At 40.3% G+C, this 27,345-nt stretch overlaps 1 protein-coding gene across 2 annotated transcripts in view; it reads left to right on the forward strand.

Annotated features, from left to right (window-relative positions):
• Positions 1–719: 719 nt before the first annotated feature.
• LOC126412363 (carbonic anhydrase-related protein 10-like) overlaps positions 720–27,345 on the forward strand; it is a 407,758-nt gene continuing 381,132 nt past the window's right edge. For both annotated transcript variants that reach the window (XM_050081928.1, XM_050081929.1), the window contains exon 1: positions 720–830. In XM_050081928.1, the coding sequence (XP_049937885.1) occupies positions 749–830 (82 nt within the window). In that variant the 5' untranslated portion in view covers positions 720–748. The remainder of the gene's footprint in view (positions 831–27,345) is intronic.

The raw sequence follows: 27,345 nt of genomic DNA on the forward strand, positions 1-27,345 counted from the left end.
TGCATTACACTGGGGAAAAGGAGGTCCGACACGACATTAAGACTTTTCAAGTGTGTTTGTGGGACGGAACAACAGCCTACGCAGCCTCCTCGTTACAGTACCTCAAAAAGATTGAAATTTTTTGTGTATTTGTATATGATAAACGACAAAATTCCATTTTAAGTTTACCTCTTGCCAAGTGAACTGTTGATGAGTTTATCCCACGTAACTCCATTTAGCGTTCGATCTGGTAGTTATTCACCAGTACGGACAGGTCGTTAGGTGACCCAGACAGCCAGGCGACGCTCTCCACCTGTCGTAGCTTCATCTCCCATCCCTCTTCTCATCGCATCCCCACCCCTACCCTGCCCAGGCAGACTCCGTCGGAACCCCCTCTCTCCGCACCTTTCACCTCGGCCCGCTCCCTCTCCGCCAATCACAGCCGTCGAGCGCGGCCCGCGATGTGGAGGGGGGGCCGGGGATGTGGGTTATCCGAAGGCTTCTTTCGAAATTGGGTTAATACCGGTGCTCCGCCGGTTGTCGGCGGTGGGGCGGCTTGGACCGCGCCGAGCCGAGCGGCGCTACCGTAGACGGGTTAGGGTGGTGGGGAGGGGGCCGACAGGGGTGGAGGGGAGTGGTAGGGGAAGGGAGAGGCGGGCCCGCGCGCTCGGCGGCGGCGACCTGGGGGGCAGGCGTCGCGACGCCAGTCCGGCGGCGACGCGCTACCGGCGACGACGCAGCGCGCCAGCGTGGCGGCACACGCCGCGACATGCCGACGCCGACGCCGCCTCCGACGCCACCGCCGACGCACGTGCTCGCCGCCGCCCTAACGCTCTGCCTCGTGCTGCACGGTGAGTCGTCCGCTGCCCTGCCGCTGCTGAAAATGCGATCGCTATGCTGCTTAGCAATGTCATTAGCTATTGTAGAAACACTCTCTGCCCCTGAATACGCTCGATATTTACTTAGACGAATTTTCGACGTCGCTGGTAAGTGAGCGTCCCGACATCATTTGCAGCAAAGGTGAGATTAACACTGAGAATGTTACGCCCCAGTTGTGGAATATGTGATCTACTTACTACAACATTTTTCAGGATCACAATGTCCCGCTATCGAGCGATCTAAACCAATTAAACATAGCTCATTACGTTATCAAGCTAGATACACTGACAGCCATGAAAATCACTATATATTGCCCCGTAATATTTCATATCTTAAAAATTACTATGCCGTAACAAACCGTCAAAAGTAAACAAGAAGAAGCAAACGTTCATTGTCAGACAAACAAACTATTCGTTGAACATATCAAGTTGGCGCTTAGCATTCTCACAAACGTCATTTAATAACTAAAGGCAACGTTCTTCATACACAAAAGATTGTACTATCACGTAACTTACACATCACAGCCGCAAACGATGAGAATTCATATGTATGTCAAAGTAATTTCTAAAAACGAAATTTAAATCCATGTTCCAGTGATTGGATCCATACTGAATAAACTACAGGAAACATTTGAGCGTAACCTCAAAGTATATTAGAAAAACGGCTGCTTCTCAACGAGGACGACACTAAAGGAGACCCAGGTCTGCCCCTCAGACACTTCCGTCTTTTCGTTTAACACTTTCATGCATTCCTTTTATAATGCGTTAAAAATCTATATTTTCTCTAAATTTGACAGGAGTCACCCTTTTTATTCAAATCGCAATCCATTACGCTTACCAACAGTCAGTCATAAGATGGTAAGCCATTGCTGATTGAAGATGTTTTTCATTTCTACCACATTCTTCGCCTCACGGTCCTGTCACGTTATTTCATAATTTCCCTCTCTCCCCATCCATTTCTTAGCAGTGCCAACCTCGCGTTTCAGACTCTGCTCCAGCTTGTTCTCCTCCTAAATGCAACAGCACTCGTTAATGGGCTTGTGTAATACCGAAACACGCTGTGGTAAACAAATCACACATTCGACAAACGGCGCGTAACATTCTCAGTATTCATTGCTGATACAATTCTGCGATGTGTTCAACTAGATAATAATGAAATTATTCTCTGCACGTCTCCCATTTAGCTGAAGTCCTGTTGTCACATGCTTTATAGACATCTCTTCTCATATATATATATATATATATATATATATATATATATATATATATATATATATATATGCAATTTTGTTCCTCTGGGAAAATTTTGTTGTCTGGCACGTGACTTACGCCTGTTGTTGCAACAGTTACAAAATTCTGAAATCAACTAATTCCATCGACTTTTTTTACACTGTCGTATTTCTAATGTGGTCTAACCATAAGCCACATTTGATTTCTGTGGTAAATTTTCGTTTCTTTCCTTGGAGTACTGTCTGACAGTTACACCATGCATTTACACCAAAATAAGATTCACTATTTAATTACATAAGCGTGGGTGGTGGCTAGTACCTCCACGGATATGAATGTCATGGTGCGGGCGTAATTTTTCATCAGTACTGTCGCCGCCAGTAAAACGTTTCTGCGTTTCTGCGCGACCGCGTCATTACATTATTTATAAAACGTAATTATCAGCCACTGCTGAGAGTGGCCTTCAAAAAGGTGGTTTACAAACACATCTCTCAACATTTAATGTGGTAGAAAGTACTATAATTTGGCAGCAGTTCACTTAAAATTGTACACACGAAACATCAGCCTTGACGATTTGGGCAATAGAAACCGAAGAGCATATCGTGTAAATAAACGTCGCCAATTTCAGATGACTACTAGATGCCAACACAAACCAAAACAAGTGGTCATTTTCGTCATTTCTGCGCACTGTGTTACAACAAAAGGTTATTTCCATGCGTTGTTGTCCACACTGTATGGACAACCATCCACGTATGTCGGTCACGTGAGATTTTCAATTATCTAAAATGGAAAAGAAGCACTATAAATTACTGACGCACTGGAGGTTTGATAGCTTCTGAAATTAGTTTGGCTTCATAAATTCGTCACTGAGTGTCATTGGCTGGAGCATCACATACGTTAAATTACTGTAAGTATTGTGCTGAACAATTTTTCTGCTAAATAAATGAACTTATATCACGAAATGTGTATTTCAGGCAGCATGAAAGCTTAGAACCAGAAGTAGCCGGCGATAGTGTGCCGGCGTCCGTTTCCTTAATCAATGGCGGACAGTGATGTCACTTTGAATAGCCAGTACATCACTGAATTTTCCTCTCCAGATGTTACTCTTTTTGTGGAAGGGTGTGGCTGTACAAGAGAATGATTACCAATATATTCTGATTTTTCTGTTGTATTGGAAGGGCATTTTTTTCTTTTTGATTGTATAGCTTCATATGTAGTCTGTTTACAGTTGGCTACCAACACGCTAAGTAATATTATAGTGAATCAGATTTTAATGAGAGATATTGTAGTGTCCAGAACATCACTTTCCCATCTAAGTCCACTTGCAGTGGACATTGGTATTTCAGATAATAATCTCGCTATGTTGTGAATTGCAAGAAAAAGAAAGGGACCGCTAAAGCTTGTGCAACTAAGAAATCACGAGAAAAATACCAGCGAAGTAAGTAGTTAATCAGTGAATACCTGTAGAATTTGGAGCTAATTTTTTTCCATCTTACACAATTATTAGACCTTCGTGGAAATACGCACATGCATTTTCCTTTTTATCGGCTTTTAACACCATATTTAACTTATCACCTGAACAGAAAAACCTTCAAAACGAAGACCTTTGGAGATTAAGCGAACAGAATTATTATTCAGTGGATAAAGCTAGCGGAAGATGTACCTTTCGTAGCTGAGATGTATAAAAATATGCGGAACATATTTTCAAGATTTGCAGCAATTAAGAAGAAACTAAAATTAAATTTAACAGAAAAAAATACTGATATTAAAAATTTTAAAAATGAGACGAACATAATTCATCAATATTTGAAAGAGCTTCAGTTACGAAATATGATTTGCTATTTAAGCACGTTAATTACGGAAGACAATAGGTGCAACAAAGAAAGCAAAAAATTAATGGCAACAACGATATGTGCTTACTATGAAAGAAGACAAACTATTGTTTTGTGCAGAGAACAACAGTTTGTCGGTACCTTAACCGAAGTGTCCCTCGAATGAAGGTGAAAACCTAAACCCTTTTTGTAGACAGACAGAAAACGCTTAGAAGCAAAGCAAATTTGCTTTGCTGAAGGCCAGTGAGAACCGCTTGTCCAGCAAAAAATTCCAACGAAGGTATTTTGAAACTGGTCACTGAGCCGATAAATCTCGTGCTAACTATATAAACAACAAAAATGAAACTTTGTGTAGACGTAATATGTTATTCACAAACAAATCGTGAGGAAAAACGTTGATAAAGAAAAAAGGGGGATAACAAATAAGAAAATATTAGAAGATCTGTGGGAGCTAACAAAGCGTATAAAATATCAAGATATGAAGGCGACTGCACGAAGTATAGAAGAGTAATTTATTTCTACAGAATGCTAACGTAAACGATAAAATTAAAAAAATCTTTCGGAACTAAACATTACTTCTATCTTAAAACGGCATAATGCCCTGTGTTCCTCATATAAATACATGAAAATATTGTCCGTTGAAATGGAGGGAATTACTTCCATCACTTGCCAATATCAGCAAACCAATGCCAGACATGTTATCTTTTGGAGGAATTGGGACGTAATAGAACATTAACGCTCGTAGTCACATGTCTCCGTTGTAGCGTGCACCTTCCCTTCACCCCACACCTCCCATTTCCCCACTTTTCTTTGCCTTCCTTTCATTTGAATCACATGGCGAGTTTTCAGCAAGACTCAAATGGGTGTAATTCGCGTGATCATCGTATCTATTACATTGATAGGAAACAAAATGTACATTAATAACAATGATAATCATATTCCCACCGAAAGACGTTAAAGAAGTCCTTCGCTATGGAATTCAAGTTAAGTGGTGGACCCAATATTACAACATTTTATTTAATGAGTTAAGAAAACTGAGAAATTTGTTTCACAAATTATTTATGCAAAATGGTGTTAGTAGTATTACTGGCCATTTGCTAGAATGATCGCTACCAATTTTTCAACTTTTGCTTTTCCGGAATTTCGCTACTGGGCTACGCTTTGCCATGCAAAATAAACTGTGCAAGCTTCAATTGTAGTACTAATGTGTAGCACCCTTTTCTCCAGCGACATTTACTTGAAAGAGCCATATTTTCAGATTTAGTTCCTTACGAAATTGTACGCTACAAATCTTTCAGACCGGATGTTTTTACATAGCTGAAGAGCTACAACCTGTAAAAAAATGACAAACATTTTGAGAACCTATCTATTTGATTAGTTACAAATGAATTTATTGGCAGTTGCATGCTTTATGTCAAAGATTAGTACCTCATTTTCAGGCAGTTTACTCCTTCAGTGCAAAGCAATATCCAAATTGATGCCCACATCGGTTACTATATTTTGGCGTAGGGAAACATAAGCGATATTGTCACTATGGATATCTTACAACATCAGTCAAATTTTTGTTTAAGAAGACTTAAGCATTTTACACAATTGAACTTAATTGTCAGTTCAGGATCATCTAACAGTGTATGTAAATGATGTTTTAGAATGTCCACAGAGATATTTTTATCTGCTCATAATTCGTAATTTTAATATGTCGCACTGAAACATCACAGTGAATTTCTACAAAATACAAAACAACCAACGTACCTTTATCTTAGAAATTAAACAGGAGATCTGCTATATTTTATCAGTCTACTACTCCTAACTATTGCTGCCTTAGAATTGGTTCATACTGCTGGCTAATTTATTCAAAAGTGAGAGGTATTCATTTCCGGAATACCTACTTGAACATTTGTGGCTCTATCAACATGATTTTTTCTAGCATCATTACTTACAAAATATACAACGAATGTAGCATTTAGTCAGACATTTCTGTAAGCCATTTCCATATCAGTTATGGAACATTTCTCTAACTATATAATCTACAGTAAATACCAATGAAGATTATTATTCTTGACTGAATATAAACATCGTTTTGGTATTAATTACCTATGTCGTAAAAATCAGACCTCACAGGATGCAATGCAATATGTTATTACCTGCATAACACTATTCATTTAGCGGCAATGAAACATCACGGACTAAAACAGAAGCAAATTGACCTAAGACATTGATATCATCCCAACTTATCAATATATGTGACTACGTTTATTTTGTTTGAAAGAACGACCATGAAATGCTTGTGTTTCGAAAACATTCTATGTAATAAAGAAAAATAACTTTCTTTCGGCCAGGACATGTGAGTATTTCTAACTGTAGAGTAACTTGGACTTGAATTAATATGTGAATATTCACTGCGGTAACAATATACTTCGACTAGAAATATCACGATTAATGGAAGAATCTCTCATCGAACATATTTATGTGTTAACTACTTTTGCTGTAGCTAACTGAGCCATCTCCCTTGCTTTGAGCATTTTTAAGCGGTTTTTTAATTAATTATGTATATAACAGAATATTATTCCTCAGCACATAAAAACATATGCGGTACATAAAAAGCAGATGACATTTAGTTTATTTTCAGATACAATTTTCTGCAGCTGATGCATCGCTTTCAGATCGTGGGTCTAATCCACTAGAAGATATTATAGAAACATACTGTTGACCCTCACATTTCATAAATATTCAACATTGCTGTTGAGTGTATCTTTCTATATCTGTATATGAAAGAAATTAACAAACAAAAAATTTCCAGTTGTCAAGCATTACTAGCTTCAAGTGTTTGGGATAAATGCAAGCTATGATTGAGAAATGAAGAAATAAATATCATTTTGAAACAAAACGAATAAGTGCAATAATGTTTACGTAACTAATATAGGCTCTTGCTCAACATTGAAATTAACGATGCGGATCTCCAATTAAAATCTACGGCAATTACTGCCACACCCTCAATTAATAGGTGTTGGTAATTTTATTCTTTTACATGTACTATCAGTAAAGCAATCATTGCATGGGAACAGACTCACTCAAAGTCGAATTAGTTTTGCGTTTATGACCCGCACATTTTTAAGACATGTTTAACTTCTGTTCATTGCGACACTATTCAAGTAACAAAAAGAAGTACATATCATTTCCATTCAACATATGTTTCTCGAAATACTGTATTAAATGACAATATGAAATACACGCAAAATTTATAACATCACATTTCTTAATATATGCTTTCCAGAAGCTTTTATCAAGAGAATGATAATTTTTTCCAACGTAAAATTACTATATACTTTTTTATCTGACGAATGGAATGACTCCATTAAAAAATCATGTTTTAGTAAAATGAGAAAATTCAATGCTATATTTATAGCACATGAGTATACTATAATATTGCAACAAAGTATGCACAAAAATCTTTCATCAAGATGATGCTCAGAATAAGGAAACCGTTGTAATGGAAGTCAAATAACAATTCCGAAAGGGGAGACGTTGTAAAGATTGAATTTTCATTCACTCAGATCATGGAGAGATGAAACGTACTAGTCTTTCTCAACTAAAAGGCAATTGACGGACATAACATTGATTTGCTGCAGGATATTACTAATTTGATAAAGTCACTGCACAGCAATTTTGTAAGAACAAAACACATGTATTCAGAAAAAAATTTATATACGCAAAGTAACCGCACCTTGACCGACAGAAGTAAGGAGATAAAAACTTTGACACTGTAATTTGTGGATGATCTATTTTTTGCAGATTGTTCAAAGGAAAAAATACAAGAGAAATTATCTATTACTGAGCGACTCTGCTGAAAAAATATGATCATTTCTGCAGAGAAAAAATGATGCTTATCACAGCGAAAAACCAATATAAGCCAATATTGGTGTTTAGAATATACTGACTGAGCAAGTCTCAGGATCTGCATACTTGATCCTTCCCGTATTATACCGCCAATTTACTGAATTTAGAGGTTTTGTGGGAACAATCCAAGGAACGTTGGGTCACAAAGTAAGAAAGAAGTCTCAGCTTAAGTAATTTGAGGTAATCACAGTATCATTTTGCTGTATGAAAGGAAAGACAGGTTCTAACCTCGGCCTGAGTACAATAAATGTATTAGATAGTAATGTAGTTTCTCCAATAACTAGCCAGTTCATCAATGCTTAACCGTAAAAGTATGAGAAGTGCTGCGAGCTCAGGTCATCAGTAATACAAGAGAGGAACACAAGAATAGCTATTTACAACATGTATAAAGCTAGACTGTAATCACAGAGGAAGCGGCCACACGGGTAGCGGTTGTTGTCTGGATGGAACTAGGCGGTTTTTTTTTTTTTTTTTTAGTTTACGGGGTCTTGGGACTAAAAGGGTGCAAGAGAAACACAAGATAGTGGGCCTAGAAGCAATCGGTATTTTAGCTGTAAATTGTCGTAGAAGTGTTGGAAAAGAGAGTTCCAAGCGCTAATACAAAACACTGTAGCTGAAATCATTAATAGGTACGGAAAACTGGGTAAAGCCGGAAATTATTTCAACTGATATTCCTACGAAGCACCTAACCGTGTTCAGAAAGGATTGATTTGATACAGTTGTTGGTGGTGTTTTTATTGCTGTCAGAAGTAGTTTACCTCGTAATCAAATCCTAGTAGATAGTTCCTTTGAGTTAGTGTAAAGGCTATAGTTCCCAACCGGTATAAATTTATATTAGGTTCCTTTTACCGCCCCTCCCCCCCCCCCCCCCCCCTCTCAGGTGATACAGTTGCTGAACAGTTTAACAAGGATTGAGTCTCATTTCAAATGGGTACCCCACTATATATAGTTGTGGATGTAGTGACTTCAATAAACCATCTATATGTTGGCGAAAATACGTGATTAAGAAAGGAGGTAGGTATAAAACGTCGTATGCAATAGGTCTGAACGCTTTCAAAGAGAATTATTTCGAACAATTAGTTCAGAGTGCACTGGAAATTTAAATGGTTACGAAAACGTACCTAAACTCTCAGCAACAAATAATACACAGCAAATAGGGATTATAATGATGGATACAGGGATTAGTGACTACAAGGAAGTTGCAGCGAGACTGAATACCATAACATCCAAACCCACCGAAAATAAATGCAAATACATCCTTGTGAAAACGCAGATAAAAATTCGCTTGAGACCCTCCTAAGAGACAGTTCCACTCTTTCCAATCTGAATACGAAAGCGTAGACCGGATGTGGTTGAATTTCAAGGAAATTGTATCGACGGCTATTGAGAGACATATACCAAATAAAGTAATAAGAGATGGTACTGATCCCCCATGGTGCACTAAGCAGCTCAGGAGACTGCTGCAGAAGCAACGAAAAAGACATGCTAAATTTAAAAGGAAGCAAAACCCTCAAGATTAGCGAAGTTTTACAGAAGGGTGAAATGTAGCGTGAACCTCAATGCGAGATGCTTTTCATATTTTCCAGAACGAAATTCTGTCTCGAAATCTGGCCAAAAATTGAAAGAGACTCTGGTCGTATGTAAATTTCCCCAGCGGAAAAGTGGCATTAATACCTTCACTGCAGTATAACAACGGTAAAGTCACTGACGACAGTGGCACTAAAGCAGAGTTAATAAACACGATTTTCCGGAATTCCTTCACCAAAGAAGGCGGAGTTAATATTCCGGAATTCGAATCAAGAGCAACTGCCAACAAAAGAAACTTAGAAGTATATAACCTCCGTGTAGCAAAGCAGCTAAATCACCTAATAAAGGCAAGGCTTCCGGTTCTGACTGTGTACCATTCATGTTCCTCTCAGAGTATGGTGATACAGTAACTCAGTATTTGGCAATCATAGACAACCGATCTCTCACTGAAAGATTCGTACCTAAAGACTGTAGAGTTGCACAAGTCGCAAGTAGCAGTCGTAGATTCTGATGCTGTTATTTGATGTCGTATTAGGTCATAAAATGGTTAAAATAAATTGCTACATGATTTAAACAATATATGTCTATGGTGCGAAAAGTGGCACTTGAATAAATAATGAAAAGTGTGAAGACATGCATGTGAGTACCACACGGAGTCCGCTAAACTTCGGTTACACATAATCAGACAAATCTGGAGGCCTTAAATTGGACTAAATACCTAGGTATTACAATTACGAATAAATCTCAGTTAAAAAGATCACACAGGTAAAATGTTGCAGGTAGGGCACAGCAATTATTTATTGGCAGAATACTGAGAAAATGCTACAGATCTACTAAACAGACTCCCTACGCCATGCTTGTACATCCTCTTCTGTAGTACTAATGTGCGGTATGGGATTCGCATCAGATAGGGTCGACGGAGAACATAGGAAATGTTCGAAGAAGGCCAGTTTGTTCTCTACTATGCTGAAATAGGGGAGAGAGCGCTACGGATATGATACATGGATTGGGGTGGAAATCATCAAAACAAAGACGTTTCTTGTTACAGCGGGATCTTCTCACCAGTTTTTTTCTCAGGGTGTGAAAATATCTTGTTGGCCCCCACCTACATAGGCAAGAATAATCATCAAAATAATATAAGTGAAATCAGAGCTCACACAGAAAGATTTGAGTGTATTTTTCCAGAGCGCTTGTTAAGAGTGGAAGGAAAGAGCAATAGCTTGATGGTGGTTCGATGAACGTTTTGCCATGCAGTCAATTGTAAACTGTAGAGAAATCGTTTATATGTAAACGTAGATGAATTTGAGACAGCTAAAATTGCTGGGAAATACAAATTGGGGGGCAGTAAACACAAAACGGTCTCAGGAAAACAACGGGACCAATAAGAAAATTGAACGGTCCATTCCTAGCCCCTACGACGACGCTGCTTCGAAGAGACGCTAAATAACAAATATTCTTCAGGTGCAGGAAGTCGAGAACAGTGTGGAAACCCCACAGAGATAACACGCTACCATGCTCCAAATACGGTGTAGCAAACACTTTTGCTTTCAGAACTGCTTCCAGTCGTCTCACTACGGATGGACGCAATTTCTACATGGTTTTCACGGAATATTATAACACTAATGCTGGAAAATAGTGGAGATGGACAGCAATCACGCACCCTTGTCTGCAAAGCGGACTACTAAGGCTCACTAATACAAAGGTGAGGCGGCTGTCGCGGCCGGGGGATATGTAACAGTTTATCCTGGTGCTCTCAACACCAGACCTGGGTGATGCGAGCTGTGTGAACACTGGCGATGTCGTATTGGAACACAGAATCGCTACTGGGGAACACTACTGGGGATGAAACTGATTAGCCAAAAAAGTCGAATACTCCTCGTCAGTAATATGATCAACCAGTCTCATGGAATACCACGCTATGGCTGTCGATATTGTCACCGAACTCCCGCAATGTTTCACTCTTTGGACGTAAATTATGTCAGAATCTAGAAACAATGTCAAACGGGGTCACCGGACAAAATGAACCTTTTCCATTGCTCCATTGCTTCAATACCCCGTTTTCCCGTTAGGGGCACTTGTATTTATTGAGGAGAGGTTTTGTAATTCCATCTCGCCCTGCAGTTCCCTGCTACTGCAGCACACTTTGCATTGTTTTAGTTCTGACAAGGTCCGCTAGTACTACTTTAAGTTTTGCTGTGATATCTGGAGTCCACTTCCTCCTATTTTCCGTGACAGTCGTGTTTAGCAACCGTGGCGGTCACTCAACACTTTCGTCCGGGGTTGTGACTTAATGGACGATGTCTTTCTGATTTCCCTGTGTGCGATATAAGTATCCGCAGCGGTACCTCTTGAACCACCACGCACCTCTGTTACCTTGTCTACAAGGTGACGAACGATTTGTCCACGTTCGAATTCACTTAGCTCCGGCATCATGCACGCACAACTACACACTCACTTTTCTCACCACACTTGACACTTTCAACGTATTGAGATAATTGCAACAGGTGCCGTTCGTGGTAAGATACAAGAGTGCAACCTGAAATCGAGGCTATCATCAGCACATACGCTCAATCATGAATTTCTTGAAACGCTTCCATATTTTTGTCAACTGTCTGTATCCCAAGGGAACTCCAAATGTTATTATAGGGAATTAGCCTCAGTTTAGTTCTTCCCCATTAGTGTACACCACTGTAGCAGTTCTGCAAGAGGAGCTGTAATATCTTCCACCCATTATTGTGCTTGCCAAGGGCCTTGCCTCATTCCTAACATTGGTTCCTGTCACATCACCGAAGTTAAGAGTGATTGGGCTTGGCTGGCACTTGAATGGGTGACCGTCCGGTCTGCCAAGTGGTGTTGGCCAGCGGGACGCACTCAGCCCTTGTGAGGCAATTTGTGGAGCTATTTGACTGAAAAGTAGCGGCTCCGGTCTCAAATACTGACGACGGAGATAAAGAGCGGTGTGCTGACCACACGTCCCTCCATATCCGCATCTAGTGACGCCAATAAGCTGAGGATGAGACGGCAGTCGGTCAGTGCCATTGGCCTTCCGAGGCTTTTTCGTACGGAGCTTGGTTTAGTTCAGGTTTTAGTTATTGCCGGCCGGGATGGCCTAGCGGTTCTAGGCACTATAGTCTGGACCCACGCGACCGCTACGGTCCCAGGTTCGAATCTTGCCTCGGGCATGGATGTGTGTGATGACCTTAGGTTCGTTAGGTTTAAGTAGTTCTAGGGGACTGATGACCTCAGAAGTTAAGTCCCATAGTGCTCAGAGCCATTTCAACCATTTTTTGTAGTTATTTGCGTAGTAGTAATGTGCATCGTCTAGGAAGATAGAATCACAGAAAGAGTGTCATAATAAATGTCAATAATTATGCAGCAAATTAGGTGATGAGTTTTACAGGAGCTGGAGGTACTTTGAAGAGATATATTAGACGTGGTTCGATGCAGTGGTCTTGTTGAAAACCAGCTTTGATATTTACGGAAAACTGTCACACAACTTTCGCGTAAGGGTTATGTTCATCCCACTCACGTTTCCTCCCGCTTTTCATAACTGGATTACGAGTGAATGGGACCTGAAATCTGGTCGGAAACATGTAACTGAGGCACCTAATGGTAGTACCACACTCGTGCAATGAATCGTGTAGCTGTGCCTTTCTCGGATGATGATCCACGCTGAAAATGGCCCTCTCGAAGCAGTCTCGACGCGCTAGTGTGCAAAGCATCTGTTGTCTGTACTACCGTGCATTCAGTTGTGGTGCGAACCTCTCAAAAATTTCTGTCGTCTTTTCGGCGAGCGTGGTTGTGCCTGTGGGGTTCTCGTTTGCAAGTCCTTCATTTGATGACTTCAAAAAACCAGTCTCTGGCGTTCACCGAACTAAGGAAATAAGCAACCGCCTTGATCAGCTATTCCTGCTGGGAATTTGTTTCCTGTAAAACTTTTCAGAAACGTGCTCGTCATCTTTAACTTCCCCATAAGCCATATGAATGGCTGCAATAGCTGAAATATAGTATCGATAATATGCAGTTCAGCTATGCCGCAAATAGGTTACACAAAGACTGCCACGAAAATTTTCTACTGTGATCAACAGAATCGCAGTGCGTGCAGACAAAATTTGAGTACGGTATGGAGAAAACGGTACTGCCAGCGCGTAAACAATAATCAGAAACATAGATGCACCGCTTATGTAAAATAAGCCATCGACATTAGTAATCTGTGTACAGCTTAGTATATATACCTATATATATTATACACAAGGCTTCCGTAATTTTCCTGTGGGACTTATTGTCTTAAAATTAAATTACAAGCGAATCTCAACCTCCGTTTCTGATCAGGATTTTCAGGAGGTTTCCTTTGCTTGTAAGGTAAACTTTGGAACTAGTAATACCTTCGAGATATTTCCAATTGGGCTTTCCATCGCTCGACTACAGGCTTGCCTCGTGTTTGGCTCAAAAGTCTCAGACTCTACCACATTTAACAGAACAACTTCGTGGTAACGAGTGATAAAGAATAAACAACAAAGAGAAAAGTTAAACAACAACGGTAACTAACGGTTGGTGGAACATCCTGACATGAAGGCAATACGCTTCATTTCATAAGAGAAGAAGATACGTAAAGGCCACTGTGGATCCAAATATTCCTTTCAAGCAAAGCCCTGCGCTTTACTTCAGCTAAGTGATGTTCAAGCTCGTATCTCCTTTATTTTCTATACACCATGTTCTCTTTCTGAATGTACTTGCCGGCCGAAGTGGCCGTGCGGTTAAAGGCGCTTCAGTCTGGAACCGCAAGACCGCTACGGTCGCAGGTTCGAATCCTGCCTCGGGCATGGATGTTTGTGATGTCCTTAGGTTAGTTAGGTTTAACTAGTTCTAAGTTCTAGGGGACTAATGACCTCAGCAGTTGAGTCCCATAGTGCTCAGAGCCATTTGAACCATTTTGAATGTACTTGACTAAACATCTCCTACGCCCTGTTCAATTTTTGTACACTTTCCTTCAATCACCCAGTAAATAAAAGATGTAACGCATCCTGCAGTAAATTTGTGCAGTATGTATGCATAGTTTCCTCCATGTACTAGCCAATCCAAAAATAGCTTAGCTTGGCATAATCATACGAAATTGTTGAGGAGATATAGAATGGACCAAAACATGAAAATTCCCGGTGGACAGTGGTTTCGCTTCTCTGCTGTGAAATACACCTCTTTCAATGCAAGCAGATTGTTACGCAGAATGGAGTAAACAAATGAGTAAACGAAGGAAAAATCATTGCTGCATCACACTATCACGGGCGAGCTTCTGATGTGATCCGCTTGCTATTACGTTCGACCTGCCGCCTAAGGAGGTTTCCAATGTGTCTTTTCTTGTCTGACGTCTTAAGTCTTACGGAATCAATCACCGTCTGAAGAACTCCATGATGGTCACGGATGCGCTGGGAGGCAATGATGCCGCCTTTCTGTATAGTTTGTACATCATTAACGGGTTTTCCATTTACCAAAGGCTTGAAGTGACCTCTTAACCAAAAATCCAAGCGGTGAAGATTGAAGGAAGGTGCTGGTCAGCGTACTGCACCTCCCTAACCACTCCACTGCCCATTACATTTTGGAAAAATGGACTGGTATTCCCATCATGCGTTGTAGGAATGATGCCTCCTCTAGCGGTACGAAATCTTTTGGCAGCAATGACGATACCCTGCACTAGTCAACCTGTTTGGTAATATGTAAGGCCCCACTAGCCTATTCCTGAACATATATTAACAGAAAATCGGTGGTGATGCCTTACTTCTTCAACTGAGTGTGGTTTTGCATCAGTCAACAAATGTTCGTTACGAAAATCAACAGGTTCATCTTGCGTGAAGCCAGAGTCGTCTGTGAACACCATTTTTGTTGTGAAAACATGATTTTCATCATATATTTACAACAGCCATTAGCAGAAGTGTATTCCGGCAGGCGGATTTTGTGGTCGAAGGGCTATCACACTTCTTCCATGATACGAGTACAGGAACGGTTGATGTAGTACCGAGACAGGAGGATGACTAATCACCATAGATGCTGAAATTGTAAGTACACCTGCTCCAGAATGAAATTTCACTCGTTGCAGAACTCGCTGCTCCGCATCTGGAATCTGTTACTCGCTGAAAAAGACAGCTGAATAGTTGTGCAGACTGCAATCGCCATTCTGGATCTATTTCCGTATAGTGGACATTGGATCGATGGTTGATTCCATTTGACAGACCGTAAGAGAACAGTCTGCCACTTCCCCTATGGATTAATAAGCTTGCAATATATGTGTAAAGGGTACATGAAACTACAATGTAAAATCATTTCACAAACTTGTGAGAATACAGTTTGGGTCCAATAGAATTAATGTATGCGTTGCATTTACGCGGAACTGGGGACAAGGTTTACAGTTACAATACGAGCAGGAGTGTAATCGATGCTGTATTCAAGGACAGTAACAGAGGAATTTGTCCTTATTTTTCTATTGTATTCTGTAGGTCATCCGTAACAACAACGAACTTGCTGTAAGAAAGATGTATTTCACAGTAGAGAAAATGAACAAGTGTTCTCAGCTCTTAGGACACGCATTTTAGAGCCCACGTGTACTAAAACTTTTTTTTCCCTTCTTTCGGTCCCTATTATCACCTCTGAAAATATGGAATACTGTTTTCTACAAGCCTTGCACATAGCTTTGATTAGCAGATTTCTACTTTAGAAAACGTCAACTCAACACGACCATTTCGGTACAGATTGCGTAGTTTTGCGTTCGATACATGTTTGAATTATTTATTGTTACTGATTATCATTGTTGAGATATGTGGAGTTCCTAAGGGAACAAACTGCTTAGGTCGTCGGTCCCTAGACTTACACACTACTTAAACTTATGCTAAGAAAGACACACACACGCCCAAGTCCGAGCGAGGACTCGAACCTCTGGCGGGAGGGGCTGCGTAATCCCTGACAGAGACCACTCCACGCAGCACCATTGTTATTTACTTACATTTTTAGTTTACTTGATTCCTCGTTAGCGGAAATGCAGGTAGTATATGAACAGATAGTCGGACATGCTGTGATTTAGATTAAAGTTATATCTTCTTCTCTACGTGATTCAGTGGGTGAACTGAATCATAACCGGAGGGATAATATGCTTACTTGTTTGCGATTCAGGGCTAAGTCCTTTTATCTCCTCTTACATGGTTTTGGTGTAAATTTCTCAAGAAGGGCAACTCAGACACGTCGAATATTATCAGGAGATGCTTCATGTGTGTGATTTTGAAGCCGGCCGCGGTGGCCATGCGGTTCTAGGCGCTCAGTTCGGAACCGCGCGACTGCTATGGTTGCAGGTTCGAATCCTGCCTCGGGCATGGGTGTGTGTGATGTCCTTAGGTTAGTTAGGTTCAAGTAGTTCTAAGTTCTAGGGGACTGATGACCACAGATGTTAAGTCCCATAGTGCTCAGAGCCTTTTGAACCATTTTTGTGATTTTGAAGTCTAATTCAAATTGTAGCCAGATTTCCAATTTATGATCCCGGAGGGTACTGAGAAATACTTAGTGAGGTTACTTTCGTCGTTATCAGGATCACTTCCATGTCTCCTGCCAACTTGTAGATATGTTTCAGACATTCCACCTATTTTATTATTCTAAGACACATGTGGAGATGACAGCTAATCTAGGCACTACTGGCCAGAAATGAGCTAAGCAAATAGGCGACGCATCACAGATGCGGAACCTATCACTAGGAATCCAGTTCTCAAGATTCCTTCTCGCAGACAATCGGTATTATGAATCACGGAAACACTCCAGCAAAGGAATAGAAAAACGTTTCCTCTCGTATACCGTAGTCAACACACTCCCTTTTAATCGTATTCAGCTACGAGTTCCACGATTAGACATGCAGAGATTTAGTGGTGTGATTTATCTGAAGCATCGATATGATTCTGACAATTTTTGGTGCTAGTTTTATGGAACCAAACCAACAGAAAAATATTATGAAAGCATGGCAGTAGATACTGATTTTTCGCCGGTATATTTGGAAGAATTTGGAGTAATGGTACATTATCTGATTTCAGTCGTCAGTTGTGAAGAAATTCTCACGAGGCCATCAGGAATATGCACACTTCACAGACAACGGAGTGGGTTACGTTTCATTGTATGCATCAATAATATGCTCATAACGTTTCGGAATGGTTTCGGGAGATCAACCAACGAAGAAAGACATGTAAACATGAGAGAAAATATTAGTTTTTGCAGCTATAATTGTAAGATGTTGGGCTAATACCACGTTACCTGGCTTCAATTTTCAGTTGTAAGAAATTGACACATTACCATCAACTCCATGTGCAGATTAGTTCCTTGAATCATGGATTGATCGAGAGGATTGTAGTTTGGCGCATTCATAATTTTTTTTGGCCATTTCTGGCAATGTTTTTGTCAGATCAATCCAACGAAACAGGTCACGTGAACATGAAAGCATATATTTATTTTTTGCAGCTGCAAGTGGAAGAACTAGGAGTAATGAACATTATCTGGCTTCAGTTGTCAGTTGCCAAGAAGTGTTCATAATACCATCAACTCTATTAACACATGAGTATCCTGAATCATGGACTCTTCGAGTGGATTATAATTTGGCGTAGGCATTAATAATGTTCTGACAAACTTTTGGAAATTTTATGTCAGATCAAACCATGGTTGTAAATATGTTTATTATTTGCTTATACAATGGGAACAACTTAGTAATGGCATATTATGTGCATTTTTTTTAATGACGGTCAACCAGAGCCAGACTTCCCAGCCGAACTTCCACGTTTTGATAGAAATAATCCGCTCTAGCTGTAGAATATTTTTTTATTAAAAGTCACGACCGGTTCCACGCTACTAGAGGACGCATCCTGAGTCAGTACTACCGTGCCAATCCGCCCCAATAGCTGAACGGTCAGCGCGTTGGAATGCCACGCACGTGGGCCCGGGTTCGATTCCTGGCTGGGATGGGACATTTTCTCCCCTCAGGGACTGGGTGTTGTGCTGCCCTCATCATCATTTCATCCCCATTGTCGACGTGCAAGTCTCCCATTGTGGCGTCGCACTCTATAAGACTTGCACTTGGCGGTCGAACTTCCCGCCTGGGAACTCCCGGCCACTGACGTCATACGATCATTTCCACTACCTTGCCTGCTGCCATTCAACACCCTTCCCACTTGTGGCGTGATTCTGCTTTCCCCTTCCTTTTAAATAATGACTACTGCTTTTAGCGCAGTTTACAACTTGACGTGAATGATGGGGTATGGCTCTAACGCAGTTACCTTTCGGTGATGACCTGTTAAACATATGTGTTATCAGTTTCGAAGAAATGAGTACAACACCATCAATTCTGTCTTGGATCATAGGTTGAAACGTTCCCAAATTCTCTTTGTGTATTGTACATCAAATGACTGATGTGTGAAGACTTACAGGTGCTCTTACTAGACCGATGTATCATATCACTGGTTCTCCATTACCTATCTGTCATGCCAGAAATTCATTCGAGTATTTCAAACAATGTGCATAATCTCGTCAGCCATAAATTACGAGAATCTTCTGATTCGCAAAGTATTCAGTAGGTTATTCAGAATAGGTCATCCGCAAGTTGGCTTTTAGGAGCTCATAGTTCATAAAAATAACAATAAAAATGGAAAAACAACACATTTACATATGTTTGGTGCAAGAATTCTGCTTAAAAGTTAATGTGTTAATATTTTGCTAGCATTTGTTCAAATGGCTCTGAGCCCTATGGGACTTAACGTCTGAGGTCATCAGTCCCCTAGAACTTAGAATTACTTAAACCTAGCTAACCTAAGGACATCACACACATCCATGCCCGAGGCAGGATTCGAACCTGCGACCGTAACTGTCGCGCAGTTCTAGACTGTAGCGCCTAGAACCGCTAGGCCACTCCGGCCGGCTAGCATTTGTTAAACCTACAGTATGTAGAGGCTACCATCATTAATAAGATACAGTGTTCTGTTTTAAAAATAATCACAAATAACCGACATTTCATACAGAAAGATTGTTCGGATAATTTGGTGAATTACTCATAGCGTACATGCGACTGGTTTGGGAAATTCCGATTTTTCTCCATGAAACTGTCTCCCCTTCCCACCCCTCCTTGCACCCCTCATTACACCCTCAATAATCTCCAACCCCATGATGATTCAATTACGAGTACACTACATTGTTATGAAAGAAATTACAGCCAGCACGTCTTGCAATAAATGTCACCATCGAAGGTGTATTTCAAGGCCTGAAATGTAGACCTCGCGATGATGAATTTGCAGACTAATCAGTGATCATCGTTGGTAACCTCTCCCGTTTCATCACAACCACTGAAACTGACGGTCAACGTCAAATTGGGTCACAGTGATTGCATGATATTGCATTGGATCGGAATCTCCATTGTGGATAATACCAGCACATCATCCTCTTACTGAGCTCAGCGCCTCATTCAGCCAGGAAAATGCCTGTTTGGTGCAAACTAAAAGACCACGGCCGACTTCCTGTTCCATCCATGTCCAACTAGTTCCGTATCTATCTAAATGCCTTAGTATATGAACTACATCTTTTTGCTTCCTGAATTGTAATACAACATGTCCAGTATTCTTGTAAAATCGATTCACGTGCGAGTAAATCTTATAGTACTATCACTTCCAAATCTTATTTCTTTAAGACAACTATGTGTTTTACACTGGCCTCTACACAGCTATATTTCTCCTACAAGTTACTGTTCTATTTTATATCCGTAACGACTGCTAGAAGTAACAGCACTAGTTCCAAAGATACCGAAAATATAGGGTAAAGCATAACATTAACTGGCAAACTGCAGGAACAAATTAGGTTCATGAACATTTGACAGCGACTGTCATCTATCTCTAATGATATTTAAATCAGCCCTCGACACCTTTTACTGTCGTTTGGGTGAGAGAATGGTACTATTTTACGTAGGGATCAGAGGTGTTTGTGTAGAATTTACGCCACAAGATACAAAAGCTTGTTTCCTGTACGAAGCGAGAGCTTCGTCCGAACTTTCCTGTCAACAGACTGCGTCCAGTTCACAGGCACTTTGCTCGGACACAGCGGAACGTGACGTATCGGTTTTAGGAGCAGCATTGGAAAAAAGGTCCGTAAAATCGTAGTGCCAATTAGCCCGTCAGATTTGTGTGTCTGTGTCATCTGTTCACAGAACCGTACTCAACTCAAACAACAACCTAACAAAGTACAGGTAACGCCACTGCCCGAGGTCAGTACCGCTACAGGCTACTGCAGTCGGTTCGTGATGGAAACTATGAAGCTGAAACGCTCTTTGTTTCTGATGGAACACGGCTGCATTTACATCGGATCGCGATCTCGATGAACCACCAACGGTGTAGTCCTCAAAGCTCTCATTCAGTGACATCAAATGGAGTTGCAAAATTTGAAAACTAGATTGTAGTATGCTATTAATGAAACTCGAGTTATTGGACAGTTCCTTCGCCAAAAAACCATAACTTCTGATTGGTGTGTGAACAATATATTGCTGCTTCTCTTATCTCAATTTCGTCTGGTGCTCATGGATGATCCACTTGAAAATGACGCACTGTATGTCTCATAGAACAAAGTGAAGCATGCGGCAAGGGGCGAGGAAATGAAGCTTCACTAATTAAGAGGGTACGTTATGTTACTTCAAGTCAAATTCGAAAAGAACTTGGCAGCACAAGCTGACGTATTATGTTTCACGCCCTCTGGTTCGAATGTGTGCACTGATTCTGTTGCTTAGGGTGTCATAAAGCAGCAAGGCGACCCACAGCTGTTATAACAGATCTTTCATGTCCTGGACGCTGACACTGTGATGGAGTTGACATCCCGGCTGGTTCCATACATTTAATATCGCGGACAGATCAGGTCACAGAAGTACGTCATCATCACACAGGCACTTTATAGACACACTCGTTGTGTGTGGATGAGTATTATCCTGTTGAAAAATGGCATCACGATACTATTGCAAGAGAAATAACGCATGAGAGTGCAGAATGTCAATGATACCGTTGTCTCCTGTTGTTCCCAAGAAACTATCCATTGTGACCTGAAGGTGTAACCGACATTGAAGCTAGCAGCAACAAGACGTTGGAAGAATGTGACATCTCCTCAGGACTTGGCCGCATACAAAAAAGATTATCCAAGGGAGCGGAGAACATTGACTCATCGGCGAACACGATATCAGGACGTCGCTGTATTCATCAATGGTGGTCATCAAGCGGAGCGCAGAACCTTGATTCGTCGGTGAGCACAATATCAGGACGTCGCTATAGTTACCGACGATGGTCATCAAGGGAATGCAGAACCGTGATTTACCGGCGAACAGGATACGACGCTATTTATCTGCAGTCCGAGCTTGGTAGACAAGGCGACCCTCCAAATGCAATCATTTGTCAAGTTACCTTCCTTTAGGAATGTTGATGCACTCAACGACTGTAATATGACTTTCAAAATAATGGAGCACAGCAATCGCCCGTACTTTTCTTTCAGGTTTTATTTAGCAAATCTAGGTTCCATCTGGTGCCTAGCCATTATCAATGCACTATATCATAGTATGAATGCATGAACTAGAACATCAGTCCCTTGTTGCACGGGCTTCTGTCACCGTCCGTTTAAGGCTATTGTATAATCGTCGTTTGTTTTGTGGCCTTAACGCCTGGGAGGGTAATACCCTAGCCCTGCTGCTGCCTATCTCGAACCAATGCTGCGGGATTTGCACAGAATGTTGTAAGGGGTCAACTACTTGTTCTCAACTAGCTGGCGCAAATGTGAAGGTGTTACTACGTGCTTGGTGCACAGTATGCGGATCGTCTCTTGTGGTGGTGAGAAGTGGTGGGCCATAACTGGGGCCGCAGTCTCATCCAAATGCCACACATAACTGAAGACTGCACGTTTCGATCAGCTGGCCAAATGGATGGTCGCAAAGAGGCCCCATTCAAGCTCTGTCTGCTGCTGATAATGCTGCCTCACACGTACTGTCGCCGTCTCAGTCACACTGACCACTCAATATCTGAAATTTTTCACGCCCCTTATACACCCTACCTGGCCTGCTAAAAGCACTGATAGATGGTAATACTCCCTGGTGGCCGTTCTACCTGTCAAAGAGTACTGCAACTCTTATATATACGTCGATGGCGTTTACGTGTATGAAGTCAAGTTGACATCCGACCATGTGTTTTGGGTGTCTCACGTTTGTTGTCCGAAAGTATATTTAGAAGACGCCATTTACTTCTTAAGTTTCATTAAATTTGCTTCGTGAGGAATATTGCGTGGGAATTGTACATTTCTGTTGTGAATATATGAAGAGTGTATCACGTGCGCTACGTCCGCCATTGCGATAGAAGCAGTAACCCTCCAGAAAGGCTGCGATGGCCGGACATGCTCCGCTCGGACAGTGTGACAGGCTGTGTATCGGTTAGTCTTCGTCATCGAGGCCTGCTTCTTCACGTAGTCGCCGTTTCGGTGTTGCGCCACGAGCCGTGCAGTCTGCTGGCAGCAGGAGAGCATCTTCGCTGATTACAGGTATAGCACACATCTTCCATTTGTTCCAGAGCACAGGTTCCCACTCCTATCGCTCTGGACGTCCATATGCAACATCTATCATCAAACCACCTCAAGAAGCAAGACGAAATGAAGTTAGTTAGTTACGTATTCCATTGATCAATAGCACGGAAAAACCGTTATGATGTGGAACGTGTCAAATGCACAAGAAATGCCACAGAAAACAAGGTTTTTTTTCATTATAGCCTTATACCTAAATATTTGTATTATCTATTCCATTCCCTTAAATGGCACAAAATGCATATATTATTCCACCAGATTTATTTACTCATATAAAGAATTCATCTATGGTATAGAAGGAGTTCTTAAGGAGGTGTGATTTCAATTTGTTTTTGAAACTATTAATGCTGTCTGTCAGACATTTTATTTCATCTGGTAGTTTAACACAAAGTTTTATAGCAGCATATTTTATCCCCTTCTGTGCCAAAGATAGGTTAAGTAAAGGATAGTGTAGGTCTTTCTTTTTTCTGGTATTGTAATCATGAATGTCGCTGTTGATTTTAAACTCGTCCATGTTGTTGAGAAAAAAATTCACTACTGAGTGAATGTACTGTGAAGCAGTTGTAAGAATTCCCAACCTTTTAAACAGATGCCTACAAGATGTGCGACTATGAACCCCACACATTATTCTAACTACTTTCTTTTGAGCAGTGAATGCCTTTTGCCTAAGTGTTGAGTTGCTCCAGAATATTATTCTGTATGACATCAAAGAGTGGAAGTATGCAAAGTATGTTAGCTTACTAATTTCTATATGCTCAAAATTGGAAATTATTCTGATTGTAAAAGTTTCTGAACCTAGTCGCTTTAGGAGATCCAAAATATGACTTTTCCATTTAACATTCTCATCTATATGTACACCCAAAAACTTAGTATGCTCTACCCTGGCTACTGACTTCTTTTGATGTGTTACGTTTATTGAAGGAATTAAACTTTTTGCAGCAGAAAATGGATGTACTGTGTTTTTTTCAAAGTTCAGAGCAAGCCCATTCACAGAAAACCAATCAATGACTTTTCCAAAGACCTTATTTGTATCATTTTCTAATGGACTTTCTTTTAGTGGATTAATAATTATGCTTGTATCATCATCAAACAGTGTCAGTTCAGCATCTTGTTTCACATAAGAAGGGAGGTCATTCACATATATCAAGAACAGGAGGGGACCCATGATCAAACCATGTGGAACACCTAATGTAATTTCACCCCAGTTAGATGAAGTGGCAAACTCATTTGAATCAGTTGAAGCATATAAGGAGACTTTCTGTTTCCTGTTCTGTAGATATGAGTTAAACCACTCATATGCTGTTCCGTTTAGACCATAGAATCGTAATTTCTCTAACGTAATGTCATGGTTCACACAATAAAATGCTTTGGATAAGTCACAGAATATTCCTACTGGTGACATTTTACTATTTAAAGACTCTATTATGAGGACAGTGAAACTGTATATTGCTGTCCCAGTGGAACAGCATTTCTAAAATCCAAACTGTGATTTAATAAGTATCCCATTACTGTTGAGATGGCTAACCACTCTTGAGTACATTACTGTCTCAAAATTTTTTTAAAATGCTGCAAGCAGAGATACTGGCTGGTAATTATTGACATCTGTGATTTCCCCCTTTTTGTAGAGCGGCTTGACAATGGCATATTTTAACCTGTCTGGAAAAATACCCTGAGTCAGTGATGCATTACATATGTGACTCAAAACATCAGCTGTAATTGCTCCACATTGTTTTAATAAATTGTTAGACATGTCATTTACTTCAACAGAATATTTATTTTTCAAGATTTTTTAACTTTCCTTATTTCACAAGAGGTTGTTAGATGAAACTTAATCTGCCTAATTTTTTTTTTTTTTAACTGACTATTCCATGTACTGCCTGGCTTTTTCTTTTGAACTCTTCTTACCAGTTTTTTCTCCTACACTTAAGAAGTGATTGTTACATTGGCTACCTGTGTACTGTTGATTAAGATGGTCTCATTCTCTTTAACAGTAATACTACCTACCCCAGTGGTTACTTTTCCTGTTTCCCTTCTAACAACATTCCATACTGATTCCATTTTATTGCTGGATTTCTTAATTTCTTCTCTAACATACATATTTCTTGGTTTCCTTCCAACTTTTCTCTGTACGTTATGATAATTTTTATAATGTAAAACTACTTCTGTGTCTTAACTAGTTCTTGCTGTCTCATACAGTTCTCTTTTTCTTTCTGAAGACACTTTAATACGTGTAGTAATCCAAGGTTTATTTGAAAAGTTTGTGGTGTTACGTTTAGTAATTTTCTTTGGAATACGATGTTCAAAAAGGTATATAAATTTATCAAGAAGTATGCTGCATGTATCATTAGCATTCGGCTCATTATATACATCTTCCCAGTTTACATTTCCTATACTTTCTCTGAAGTGATCTATAGACAACGGGTTGAGCACACTCACACTTTTCTTAACTGTTTCTGAAGTGTACACCCTGTTAGGTTTTGTAAGTTAATCAGTTCTGCATCATGGCCAGATAATCCATTTACCACAGGGAAAGCATGTGTTTGTTCTACATCCTCTTGCTGTACAAATACATTATTTATTAGAGTACTACTGTCCTGAGCTGTACGTGTAGGGAAATTCGTCACTAATTCTAAGTTATATGTTGTTAACAACACTTCTAGCTCGCTTTTCCTATCAGAATTGCTTAGAAAGTTAACATTTAAATCACCACAGATTAATAACTTCTTCTTTTTGTCTGACAGAGAGTATAATACGGAGTGAAACTTTTTTATGAATAGCTCCCAATCAGGCCTGCAGAAACACGAACTCAGGCCGAATTTTAAGTTACGAAAAAGATGTGTTTTTGTTGTCTTTGAACCTGAACGAACCGGAAATCATAACTAGGTATCGTCCAGAATACTATTTTCACCAAACTAAGAAACAATTATCATTAATTCCATGTGGGTACATATATGTTTTACTGAAATGTGACGAATGTACCATACGTCACCCCTTAGCAGAAGCCTTGTGGGCTTTATTAATTAACCGAATTCTACCAAACTACTATCTCATCTTGTGACTTAACATGTAACTTTGATATTTGTTGGACGGGTTACCTCTAACCGATACTGCTCTGCTACATTGGTTGTTGTATGGTGTGACAATGCTATGTATTTCGTGCTTTATCTGTTGATTAGTCATTTGAACTGTTGTCTGCAGTCTGAGGATGGTTCATGTTGACCTAAACCGGTCAGTTTAAAGAAGTTAATGCAATCAAGACAGACAACAAAAGATTTTCTTTACGGAAGAATCTTCGACTCGCTGCCTGACATCTAAGTCATAAAGTGCCATCGGCCAGTGGAAATATCAGGAAGCTCACAGAAAACGCGAACGTAAACTGAAAAATACAACGTCTGGTGGAAATAAGAGCTGAAAATTCATCACCAAGGGAAGAATCAGCCTGAGTCATTTATTCTCTTTGTCTCTGTTCATTATGGTTATTATATCACTTGTGTCTCGAGATCTATGAACCGTTGTTACTCAGGTAGATATATATAACTGGTCCATCAAACCGACAGGGATTTATAAATATCGAGACACAATTTCCGTCTATCTTTCGTGTATTTCGCAAGAATATACGAAGAAAATATATGAGTCGGATCCGTCAGGCTTTTACCTGTCACTGTCACGGTACTTTTGTGCATCGGACACGCACTTCAATGCAGCCAGCACGTTGATGCAGTACTCTGAGACTCTGACGCAAAGGTTTCTGGATTTATTAGCTATAAAGCAGCTTGAGTAGCCTTAGACTATCATCTTATAAATACATCTGCCTTTTTCTCTGGATTTTTTTTTTGTGAAATGCACACTTCTTATATGATCTTTATAACCCTACTGTTTAATATTTACTGCATGTCACAACCATCGCCATTGTAACATTTTAGTGCTATTAAGAATACCGTCTAAGTTACATATTTTTGATGGTGTCTGAAGGCTACTCCATGCAAAAGAAAGACAATGGACGCTATTCACAGCGATAGTGAAAATGTGCCCGAAACAACACCGACTTCTTAAGAGAGCCATGATGATCACTTGCAGTGGTTGTACATTTACACTTTAGCTATTTTCCTCTTTTATCGATCCTGGGGAAGATTTTCTTATACAGGTGTATGAAGAAATAACATTACGACATGTTATAAATGAAAGAGAGAGCAGAACGCAACCAATGAAAATGCTGTGATTTTCACGCCAGAGACTTGTCTGATACAGTTCTCCATGCCACTCTATCCTGTGCAAGCCTCTCCATCGCCGAGCAACTATAGCAACGAACATCCTTTTGAATATGATTACTGTATTCATCTCTTGGTCTCCCTCTACGATTCTTACCCTTCACGCTTCCCTCCAGTCCTACCAACGGATCCCTCCTTATA

Source organism: Schistocerca serialis, chromosome 7, assembly GCF_023864345.2.
Source record: "Schistocerca serialis cubense isolate TAMUIC-IGC-003099 chromosome 7, iqSchSeri2.2, whole genome shotgun sequence".
Lineage (NCBI taxonomy): Eukaryota > Metazoa > Arthropoda > Insecta > Orthoptera > Acrididae > Schistocerca > Schistocerca serialis.